The sequence below is a fragment of the Brassica napus genome, chromosome C9 (genome assembly GCF_020379485.1).
Source record: "Brassica napus cultivar Da-Ae chromosome C9, Da-Ae, whole genome shotgun sequence".
Taxonomy (NCBI): domain Eukaryota; kingdom Viridiplantae; phylum Streptophyta; class Magnoliopsida; order Brassicales; family Brassicaceae; genus Brassica; species Brassica napus.
The window spans coordinates 46,393,276-46,405,537 of NC_063452.1; the positions used below are offsets into that span (position 1 = coordinate 46,393,276).

The window sequence follows — 12,262 nt, forward strand, 5'->3', positions numbered from 1 at the left end:
GAAATTCCGAGGGAAGATAGGTTTTCCTCGGAATTTCCTCGGAATAGACCTTGTCAATTTAGGAATTTGATTATAGAGTCTTTTTCCTCGGAATTTCCTCGGAATATTCCGACGGAATTCCGAGGAAGATTAGGGTTTCCTTGGAATTTCCTCGGAATATTCCGAGGAAATTCCGAGGAACTAGGGGTTTTTAACCGAAAACAACGTTTTGCGGATTGAATAACACGTATATAACCTTCATTACGTGTCTTAACCAGATTATGAAGTCAAACTTTGGTGTTTTACCCAATAACAAACACTTTTATGATTGCATGAACGAAAACCACACAACATAAGAGAAACACTTATACACTTTAATAAACGGTAAAAGGAATACTTACAATTATTTTTGAAATTTTGTTATTTCATGGTTTATGATCATCTATACAAAGAATCCTCAATGGTATGCATTACAATTGTATAAGAAATGAAATACAGCAAAAAAAACGATGTTTTGAAACCCCAAACCCTAGTTCCTCAGAATATTCCGACGGAACTCCGAGGAACAATATAAACCAATAGAAATACATGCATGGGATATTCTTTTTCCTCGAATTAATGAAATATCCGAGGAAATTCTGACGGATATTTAAGTGTCCGTCGGAATTTCCTCGGAATATTTTCATTTAAATGGGCAAACCAGCCGCGAAATATTTCGCGAATATTGAAATTGAAAATACCGAGAAAATTCCGACGGATAGTTTCCGTCGGACCCTAGGTTTTATAAAGACGAAACACTTGTTCTTCCCCATTTCTCTCTTCTTCCTCTCCGTCTCCTCTCCCTACTCTCTGGCGATCTCCCCTTTCTCTCCCAACGATCTCTCCGGCAAATCCTCTCTAAAAATACACAAATCATGTAAGGACCCTATCCCACTCTCTTTGTTAGGTTTTTGTGTAGATTTGATGATTTTAGAAGTTTTTTGATAGATTTTTGTTTGGGTGATTGGTTAGGATTGTGATTTGGTTGTATAATAGGTTTAGAATTGTGATTTGGTTGGATAATTTGTTGTGTTGAATTGATTTAGAATTTTTTTATAATTTTTTTGTTATTTTTGTATTTATAAAATCGATTTTTGTATATAAATTTGATTTTTGTATATAAATTCGATTTTTGTATTTTACAAAACGTTTTTTGTATATAAATTCGATTTTTTGGATTTTACAAAACGTTTTTTGTATATAAATTCGATTTTTGAATTTATAAAAGATGATTTCATATTTATAAAACTATTTCTTTGTAATTATTAACCTATTTTTTTTATTAAAACTATTTTTTGTAATTATTAAACTATTTTTTATTTATTAAAACTATTTTTTGTAATTATTAAAATATTTTTAAAATTATTAAAACTATTTTTTGTAATTATTAAACTAATTTTTATTTATTAAAACTATTTTTTGTAATTATTAAACTATTTTTTATTTATTAAAACTATTTTTTGTAAAACTATTTATTTATTTGTGATTAAAAACTATTTTTTAAATATGTTTTTTTATTTTTTAAAATTATTAGAACTAATTTTTAAATATGTTTTTTTTAATTTACAGGTATAATGATGATCAGACCCGGCCTCGACAGCATCGTAGTCGTGGTGGTACGGAGAGCCAGTCTAGGGATTCCAGCAAGATTCAGGATTCTGCTTCGCCCCACAGCTCCTACCATACAACTCCCTCTCCATTTCCCGATTCTGCTCCTCTCGCTCTCCCTGCTACACTCGCTCCTGCTCCTCTCGCTCTCCCTGCTACACTCGCTCCTGCTCCTCCGGGTCCTCCGGGAGTGATGAGTGTTGCGGAGTTGGTTCGACAGCCCGGTCGTGACTATCTTCCCTATCTCACTCTGTATCCACATGGATGGGGTCAAACATGGTAATTAAACGTATTATTTTTTCATTAAAATTTGATTCATTATTAATAATTTGTTCTTTTTATTAGGTTCAACAGATCCGGGAACGGGATCAGCGCATGTATCAACCGTATGATGTACTCGGCCCTCGACAAGGGACATCCGACTTTCACTGACTTCCCTACAGAGAAGCATCATCTGTGGTTTCGTCAGTTTGCGGTAAGTATTCTAATTTTTTACTTATATTTTTAATCTTTAATATAAATTTTCTACTAATTATGTTTTTTTCAGCAAGAATTCAACTGGAATTCCGATGAGACGCTCTTTATCTATCACCACTTCGTCCATAAAGTTATGGACAACTATGGGAAGCAGATCCACGAGTGGAAGAAGAAGTGGGAAATCAACAAAGTTGTTTTTAATTTATTAAATAATTTTTTAATTTATTAAACTATTTTTTAATTTATTAAACTATTTTCTTTTTTTTTATTAAAAGGTCCCAAAGTCGATCAACAACACGGTCTGGACGGAGTTGTGTGCACATTGGGATAAGGAAGAGACGAAAGAAACTTCTTCCACCAACTCCACCAACCGCAGGAGCGACCGTAAAGGGAAGGGCGTCTTCAAGCATAACTTGGGTGCTCAATCTATTGTCACTCTGGGGGATCGCATGGTAAGTTCAGCCGCTTTTTCTTCAATTATTTAAGTTTTGAAATTTTATTTTTTGTGCATTTCTTATAATTTCTAATGTTTGTTTAATTTATGTTTTTTTCAAGGCGGAAGAAAATGATGGCGAGCCGGTTGATGATCTCGCCCTAATGAAGAGGGCGTATACCAACAAGAAGACCGACCAGATTGATGACGGTCTTGTGAGGAAAGTGGTCACCCTGGTCCAAACTCAGGTGCAAGACGAAGTGTCTCAGCTTCAAACCGAGGATGACGATTCGACGGCTTCGACCAACATGTCCCGGTTTCGAATCAACGAAATCGTTGAATCAGTAAGTTCTTTTTTTAAAGCTCAATTCATTTATTTCTTGATTTTTATTTTATCATCTTTTTACATTATTTAAATTTGGCTATTTTCTATTTCAGTCGGTTCCAAAGAAGAAGGGACGTTTGGTCGGTTTGGGTCGTCGCACCCGTTCGGTTCCTCCTTCTTCTGCACCACCGCCCTTTGTTGATCCAGAAGTACTTACGGCTCAGTTGAAGGACAAGGATGATCGCATATCTTTGTTGGGACCCAGATGGCGGCTCAACAGGCGGGATATGAGGCACAGAAGAGGCTGAACCAGCAAATGATGGAGATGATGCAGAGGATGTACCCGAACGAGGTGTTCCCGAACGTGCAAGACCCGTAGTTTTTTTTTTTTTTCAAAAACTCGGAATGTTTTATTTTTATTTGTACAACTTTGAATATTATCTAATATGTTTTCAATTTTAATTTTAATTTATATTTTCGAATTTAAATTTCAAATTTTTTTTTTTTTTTAAATTAATTTTTTTTGAAATTCCGAGGAAATGAACCCTCGGAAATTTCCGACGAACATTTCCTCGGAATATACCGAGGGACTCCTTCCTCGGAATATACCGAGGGACCCATTCCTCAGAATTTTCCGAGGGCTCCGTTCCTCGGAAATTCCCGATGAAAATTCCGAGGAACATTTCGTCGAAACTTCCGAGGATTGGACCATCGGAAAGTCCATCGAAATATCTCGAGGAAGTTCTCCCTCGGTATATTCCGAGGACCTTTCCGACGAACTGGTGGTCCTCGGAGTTTCCTCGGAATTCCGTCGGAAATTTCCGAGGGATTTCCGAGGAAAAATGAATTTCCGAGTAGTTATTTCCGAGGACTTGTTTCGTTATTCCGACGACATACCGACGATTTTTTCCCTCGGTATGCTGCTGTTTTCTTGTAGTGATCATTTATAAATTACAAATGGCAAGTAAAGCAAACGAAAACACAAAGTAGCATGTAGAATCAGCAATTCTTGAATTTAGATACCTGAAGATGCTATACCTGCATATTTGCTGACCAGGGCAACCTTTAGACCGTACACAAACGAAAGTGATAAGACTCTAACATCTGTGACCGAGGATGGATAATTAGATAAAGCACCTCTAGTTTTTGAATTACTGACTCCAATGACAAACCTGCTTTTATCCATCTGTACTTCTCACACGACACACTTTAGCCGCACTTTGGCGCTCCGAGTTGCATATATACATGCAATAAACTTAAATCATGTATTGAAAGGATATGGAGTTTTTTTTCTTATCAAGAGTTTTAAGGATACATAATATATATGTAAGATACATGAGTTGCAAGTTTTGAGTTCGATCAATCAAACCCCTCACTGCGGGTATTCTTGAAGTAAATCAAAATTGTTCCCAGAGCTTGAAGGGTTCTTTATATGGAGAAACCAGAAGATTTAACGATGATTTTGGCTGTAACTGAATCACCGATCTTCTAATCATCGTCGGTACCGAAATATCGGTCTCCGAACTCACCCATGCCGGGAATGACACGGAACTCTTCATTTAGCCCGTGTTCAATCTCTGATGTTACTATCTTTAATCTTGGAAACTTCTTGCAGACCACATGAACACCTTGAGGCGCCTAGTTAAACAGAAAATAAAGAGAAAGACGCTTTAGTTTATTAGGGGATAACGAGGGAATAACAAAGATATGTGAGATTTCTTACGCTTATAAGGTTTAGGAATATGATGTTTCCCTCAGGTACACCTTTGCTTATAAGAAGTTTGATAGCTTGAACTGCTGAGTTTCCTGGTAAAAAATTGCAAGTTACAAAACTAAGTTATTTACCACTTAAACCCGAGAAGGGAAGCATATTAGTTTTAGGTGAAAAACAGAATAGAAAGGTTACGGAACCTGTGCCGAGGATAGGATCCAACAAGAGGACATGCCTTTCCGAGATATCATTAGGAAGTTTCTCATAAACAAGCTGCAGGAAAGTGTTATTAGAGATCTAAACATCAGATCTAGAAAACTGAGACAAAGATATTTGCTTATTATCTATTATACCTGTTGACCGTTGTCGCCTTCCCTGTGAATTAGGATCTTCCCTATTTTGATACCTTTGCAACATGCCCGCAACGCATTCTCCATGCTCTCACCACTATGATTTTCTCATAATAAACCGTAAAGTAGATATGAGAGCTGAACATGTAAAGTCTGTGAAAGTTTTGCTTGGATGGACTTTTAAGTTCGTAGAAGCAAATACCTCCTAATCACGGAGACACCACATAACCGTTTACAGAAATCCACACCAGAATATACAGATCCTGATAACAAGGCACCAGAAATATATCTCTTAATATTGAAAAATAAACGATATACATATATATCTACATTAATGCTAGTGAATTCACTAAAATAATTGCAAAAAAAAAAAAAAAACATGCTTTTACCGGTGGGAGTGATGACCTGCATTTCAGTAAAAGGCAGATGACCAAGACCATGCTCTACAACCTATAGACAAAGCAAACACAAAATCAGATGACGGAAATGAGACATGTATTAAGGAAAAACTCCATCAACTGTTCGTGAGAACTTAGACCCACCAGTCGGATCAATCGATCAGAATAAAATACAAAATCATGTTTGGTTGTCTGGGAATCACGTATAAGGGTGTGCATTCCTCGTATCTGAAAGAGAAAGGCCAACATAAGTTATATCGGTGGCTAAGAGACGTGATTGTAACCGTGGCTAGTGTTAGTAGGAGCTGCTATATTATTATCACCTGAAATGTTGACTGTATAACATATAGATTAGGGTATATTTTACAGAGATCATGCTGACCCAGCTTGGTGCAGATATGCTGCACGATTAAGTCAATAGCTACGTGGTTATCCCCGCCACGAGGAATGATGATGTCTGCATACTTCTTCGTTGGAAGAATGAAGTCATCAAAAGCAGGCTTCACAAACTTTGAGTACTGCACCAAAAATTGGTTTGCTTCAGATACAGTCATGTCCGTGAAATCTAATGCGGTTGATAAAGAAGATATTATTGGGCTAACCTGATCGAGTACTGTGCCAATATCTCTATCATTTTGAGAAGTATCTCGTTTTATCCTTCTAGCCAAGCGCACATCAGCATCTGCACAGAAACAAACTCATAAGAATTGTGTAATGCTAGATTAATTCAGAGAATAGGTGACATGAAAGACTGACCAGTATCCACAAAGATCTTCATGTTCATCAATCCTCGGACTCGTGGATCGTGGAATAGAAGTATCCCTTCAAGTAATATTACATCCGAAGGGTTTACCTGCCGGATCATTTCCAAATTCAAAGCTTCTTTAACAAAACATAAGTCATAATATATATGTCTTATAAGGAAGTAGGCTTCTCAAGTAGTTTTAATATTACAGTACGGTTTTTGAGCCTTCAAATTCTGTGCCATAATGCAATAGTAAGAAAGAAAACGGTACCCTTCTTGAAACGCTGCTTTTGTAAGTTTTGAAGTCGTATTTTGGGATATCCACAGCTTGTCCTTGCCTTAGTTTCTCCATACAGGACAACAAATGGTCTGTGTCAAATGCGTCTACAGGAAGACAACAACAAAAAATCAAGATCACAAAAAAAAACTAGCCGAGGATGTGAAGACAGAATTACATTAAAGAGAAAAAAGCAATCACGAAACTGCCACTAAAGAATCTGTGTTGTTTATGGCTTTATAATCCAGTGAAGACAGAGAAAAGTATATGCTCTAATGAGTATACTCTTAGCATTACGAATATACATCCCATAGATGTTCTCACCTGGATGGTCAAAGTTGTATTCATGAACCCTAGCAAGTTCGTCTTCAGTCAAACTGTGGTAGAACGAGTCCTGCCAAATAATTCATCGCTGGATATTTAGTGGAGAAATTTGTGGGATATCATGACGGAAAAAGCATTCTAGAACAATATTGATACGCTCATAGCGACATTTAGACAACATTCTACTTAGACCCTGCATGCGCTTAAAGGGTTACTTACTAGCTGGTTATTTCTGCTTTCAAGAGAATTTTCTTTATACATACGGAAAACATTGCATCTATGGAAAGTGTATATCAGGGGATGTTTAGTACCTGGTTAACAAGAACAACACGCTGATCATGCAATTGCTGAATAATCATATCACAAACAGACGTCTTCCCCGATGCTGCGCCTCCAGCAACACCTACCCACCACAAAACTCGAACAGTAAACATCTCAAAATCAAAGACTTACTCAGCGGCGGAGATATAAAGCAGATGAGAGACCAATCACAAAAGGCTGCCTTTGAATGTCGGTAGTTCCCTGTAATGCTGCACTTGGTTCCACTCCACTGATGTGACCGTTCATGTGAAAACCAGAATAATGAACCTTGGACGAAGCTTCAATCATATCAACAACTGACTTGGAAGTAGAACCCATCTCGTTGTGTGTCGTCAACCTACGACAAGAGACAAGAAGAGATGTTATCAAAGAAAGAGGACCAAACCGTATTAATAAAATCTGAATCACAACAGCATCTCATAACCCAAACACTGATTTATTCAGAACAATTTTCTCACAGTTTAATTTTTCATACACAAAACTAAGCTTAAGAAACATAAAATCAAAATAGATCCAATAAACACAATCTTCTACAAAATCAACGCATTCTTCTTGTGAATCTAAAAAAAACAAGAACTGAGATTATCAGTAGCTGCTAAGTTGATAGATCAGTCAATGCAAAACTGCTTCAATTAAATCAGTAGTCGCATGTGGAAAACTAAAAGAAGAAAATTCAGATCCCGATTTTGAAAACAGAGATTCGATGTTTACCAGATTCAGCACGAGTCTGAGTGGATCTCTCACGACTTAAAAAAAAAAAGAAGAAGAAGGAAGAAGTTTACTTGATCTGGAATAAATCTAGACCAAAAAAAAAAAAAAAGGAAGGAAGGGGACAGAACTTAATTTCTGATTAAACAACTGACCTAAATTTTTTTAATTAAAAATATCAGGGAAAAACAATAAGCTTGTTGGATTCGGGGCCGATTGATTTCAGTGTATTTATTTATTGGAGTGGAGGAGAAACGAAGACGAACGTTGCATTATTTTATTTGTGATAAAGAGCCCCTATACTCTGTAAAGTATCATAATCAACCCCATCCATCACACTAGTAGTTGGTTTGAAATCTTGGTCGGCTTTCTAAAATCTGATGATTGGGCTATCTCAACAGATCCGGTTTAATTTGATTAAAATTGTTTCCAGTTTCATATCGGTTAAACCGGTTACGACGTTCTTCTCCTTCCTCTTGCTACGCTTCGTTTGATCTCGCAACTACCATCCTGAATCGGCATCATCATCTCAATCGACTTTTTAAACAACCTCCCAGTCTATCGAAGAGCTTCCTCCCAAGTACGAGCAGCTGAAAAATATGTAATTCGGTTGATGCTCAGCTTTAAATCGAGGGCGTATTAAGTAGAAGGGATGCGTTTAGTGTTTTTTTTTCTACACGAGGAACGTAATGAATGGTCTCATATTTTGTGAGTGGAGCTTAATCCTGTCGAGTGAGAAGCTGAGAGAGGATGTTTCGTATCAGCAACGCTGCTGTTATAATGAAGTTTAGATATGTTCGCTAGCTAGTATCTGGGTGTCTGGTGCAACAAGCTCCCAGTTGTCCATCTTCCTAGCTATTTATTGAGATTAGTGTAAACTATTTTGTGGTTCTTAGATGAGAAAGTCTTCAGGAACTACGTTGAGCATTGAATGGTATTACTCTCTGACGATTATTGGTCCATTTAGTTAAAAGGTTTTCGGGTATGGTTCCTTGACTTGGGATGCCTGGATCGTTGAAGTCTAAATTGTAGAGTGCCCTGCCTCAGAGATGAATAGGATTGTCCAAGATCGTTTCTTCATATGGCTAAGCCCGAATCACATGGGAGAGTGAGAATTGATACGCTTGATTACAGAAAGAGTAAGAATTTGTTTTCTATTTTTATTTTCTCTGACACAAAAATTAAAACGGCACTTCTCTCCTATAGATTTTTTAAAGTTTTTGTCACAAAAATAGATCTCAGAAACTAAAATGACCAAAATAGCATTTTTTATTTTGATTTTTTTTTTAATTTTTAAAATTTGAAATCCTATCCCCAAAACTCCACTCCTCAATTTTAAACCCTAAATCTTAAACCCTAAACCCTAAACCCCAACCCTTAACTCTAAACCCTAATGTCTAGATTTTTTTTGTTGACAACGCCCTAATGTCTAGATTAATTAACCCTAGAGGTATAAGTGTATATTTAATTTTTTGATAAAAAAATTAAATCTATTTTAGACATTTTTATTTTTTAAGCTCTACTAGATTTTGACCCGCCTTTTTTGTTTGTTTTTCATTTATTAATCGAAAATTGATTTACAATTTACCATTATTTTTGTTTCGAATCATAACAATTGAGTTTTTAGATTTATATCATTTGATTTTTTCTCTCTTCAAAATATGGTATTTGTTTGAAATATGGTATTCTATAATAATGTTTGAGTTTTAAGATTTGTTTTCATATCTGACCTAGATTCATGGTTGAACCTATAGACCCGATACATTGAATATAATCCGGTTCGGATTTAATAAAAAAATTTTAATTAAAAATCGGAGAATTTGCCAAAACTAACTCACAACTTGATTTTAACCCCAAACCTATACCCAAACTTGAATCAAATGCAAAACTAACCTAAAAGCCTTGTGAAATTACAGCTCAGCCCCTTGTGACCAAACAAAAAAACAGAAGCCATTTTTACGAATATAGCCCTAGTAAGTCGTCTGAGTAGTCTGAGATGTTGGAAGTAGTCTGAACGACTTCAAAGTAAGTCTTCTGGTGTAGCTGATCTTAAAAATAATTTTTAAATTTTTTAAAAAATATTTTGATAAGCGAAAAATTAAAATCATGTAATTATAAACAGTTTTAAGTGATATAAATTAAAATATAACAAAATTAAATTGTTTTCAACATAGATGAGCGTAGGTAGTGAATCATGGTATTCTTTAGTCTAGGGTTTGGCAACATATGTTGTAGGATTGTATGTGTACTTAGGGTTATATTTTGGAAAGCTTGAATGTTTTTTTGAAAAATTAATTTTTTACCTATACATGTTTATTTTTGTGTATAGTAAACACTTTTGAAGTTTAATTTGATTTTATGAAGTGTTTAGTTAGTTAATTAAGTTTAGGGGTTATGTTTAGGGTCTAGACGACTTACATTTCAGTCGTCTGGTGAAGAAATTAAAACAGACGACTTACATGTAAGTCGTCCAAATATTCCCGCCTAAAATTTTTTAAAAAAATTATTTTCCCGCTTAAATAATTAAAACCATACGACTTACTTGTAAGTCGTCTGGGAAGTCTTCTATTTTAGTTTCCCACTAAAAATATTTTAATTTCCCGCTAAAATATTAAAGTCTTCTGGACGACTCGTCTAGGAAGTCTTCTGAATTAAAAATATTTAACCTAATTGGATTTTTTGTCTCCCTATATAAAATTTTTTTTTACACATTCTCTCTCCTCCTCTCAAATGGCTGTAACAAAAATGTAATGTTCATCACTCTAAAACTCTTAACCTCTCTCTAATCTCTTTGACTTGAAAACACCAAATTTTATATGAATTTTTCAGTTTTGTCTCATGTCTTTCTTACTGATCTATCTTTTTTTACAGGTTTTTAATCAGATGGTACTCATCTTCCACTCATTTAAAGGTAGATCTATTACTTTTAGATATGTATTTTTGTGTGTTCTATAAAGGTAGATTTATCTAATCCTCCACTAATTTTCTCTATTTTTAAGTCATTTGAACGTTTTTGGATATGCAGGTTTTTCAGATCTGGATTTGATATGCAGGATTTTCAGATCTGGAAGGCTTCTGGGACGACTTACATGTTAGTTGTCTAAAATATAATGCACTAGACGACTTCCATTTCAGTCGTCTGGACTTCCATTTCAGTCGTCTGGACTTCATGGAAGTCTCTGACGAAATCTCCCTTTCATAATAGATCTGAGCGTTTTGGTAAGTTTTTATGTCTGATTTTTCTTCATTTGGTAACTTCTTGTTGTATAAAGTTCTTACTTTTTGTTTCCAAACTAAAACTCTCCAAACCCACTCTAATCTCTTTGACTTGAAAACATCAAACTTTATATAATTTTTTCAGTTTTGTCTCATGTTTTTCTTATTAATCTATCTTTTTGCAGGTTTTTAATCAAATGGTACTCATGTTCCACTCATTTAAAGGTAGATCTATTAATTTTAGATATGTATTTTTGTGTGTTCTATAAAGGTAGATTTATCTAATCTTCCACTCATTTTTTATGTTTTTAAGCCGTTTGAACCTTTTTGGATATGCAGGTTTTTCAGATCTGGAAGACTTCTGGGACGAGTTACCTGTTAGTCGTCTAAAATATAATGCACTAGATGACTTCCAGGAAGTCTTCCAGACGACTTCCATTTCAGTCGTCTGGACTTCCTGGAAGTCGTCTGGACTTCCTAGAAGTCGTCTGGACTTCCTGGAAGTCTTCTGACAAAGTCTTCTTCCATATCAAGTGGAGTCCAAGCTTGTCTTTGTAGAGGAATGATCAATAATAGTTTTGTTTGTGGTCGGTTTTGTGAATTGCATGTCTACTCTTTTAGTTGTGAATTTTTTGTAAAATCAGTAATAATGTTTTCCAAGATGTAATACATGTGCTAACAATGTGTTTACACATTTACAAATCAATGAAATAATAAACTTCAGTAGCCTTTTTTTATCAATAATAAACAAATCAATGAAATAATAAACTTCAGTAGCCCGTCTTCCGCTGATCCTCTCACCATTTCTTGCGCGTATAACAATGCTCTGTATGAAGTGGTGTAATCAAGTGTCATGCCAAACATGTTCTTCATTGCATCTTTGATATGATGCGGATTCAACCCATCAATGATTCCAACACGATCTATGAAAAGTCGACCAATGTACTTCGGAGTACAGCGTTTCCGCTGAGCGATTCTGTCTGGGATGGAGCATGTATGAGTTGCCACATACTTGGTTACCCAAAACGTTTTAGTCCCATGTTTCACACTTGCTCAGACCTTCCATTGACAACCACTAACACGACATGTTGCCACAAAGAGAGTTTTCGTTGACTTGAATATTCTGAAGGAGAACCTACGCCTCACCGCTGTCAACCGCAACTCTGAAAGCAGTGCATCCTTACTAGCAAAACTCTGGTTGACATAGATTCTGTCTGCAGATGATCCTTCTCCTTCACAACCATATATCCCTTTGTAATCATCAAAACAGATTTCATCATCTTCTTCCTCATCCTCGTCTTTAACCTTTCCATACTCACTATAATCCTTAGCATCAGCGACAACAGGGATG

General features: G+C 35.7%; 1 protein-coding gene across 1 annotated transcript; it reads right to left on the minus strand.

Annotated features, from left to right (window-relative positions):
• Nucleotides 1–4,112: 4,112 nt before the first annotated feature.
• On the minus strand, nt 4,113–7,953 carry LOC106380436 (uridine kinase-like protein 4). Its single transcript, XM_022711147.2, has 16 exons — nt 7,851–7,953; nt 7,699–7,733; nt 7,152–7,324; nt 6,978–7,069; nt 6,667–6,736; nt 6,337–6,449; nt 6,077–6,173; nt 5,923–6,002; nt 5,644–5,838; nt 5,465–5,548; nt 5,312–5,372; nt 5,125–5,185; nt 4,926–5,019; nt 4,773–4,845; nt 4,585–4,667; nt 4,113–4,499 (listed from the first exon to the last, which is right to left on the minus strand). The coding sequence occupies exons 3-16, from the start codon at nt 7,303–7,305 to the stop codon at nt 4,350–4,352; spliced, it is 1,407 nt and encodes a 468-aa protein (XP_022566868.1). The 5' UTR covers nt 7,306–7,324; nt 7,699–7,733; nt 7,851–7,953; the 3' UTR covers nt 4,113–4,349.
• Between the last annotated feature and the right edge of the window lie 4,309 nt (nt 7,954–12,262).

Bases quoted from the DNA above. Each gene is read 5' to 3' on its own strand.
- LOC106380436 (XM_022711147.2), bottom strand. From the start codon at position 7,305: ATGGGTTCTACTTCCAAGTCAGTTGTTGATATGATTGAAGCTTCGTCC. The intron at 6,450-6,666 runs GTGAGAACATCT...GTCTTCCTGTAG, and splicing joins ATACAACTTTGACCATCCAG to ACGCATTTGACACAGACCAT. The intron at 6,003-6,076 runs GTCAGTCTTTCA...GTTTCTGTGCAG, and splicing joins GAAGATCTTTGTGGATACTG to ATGCTGATGTGCGCTTGGCT.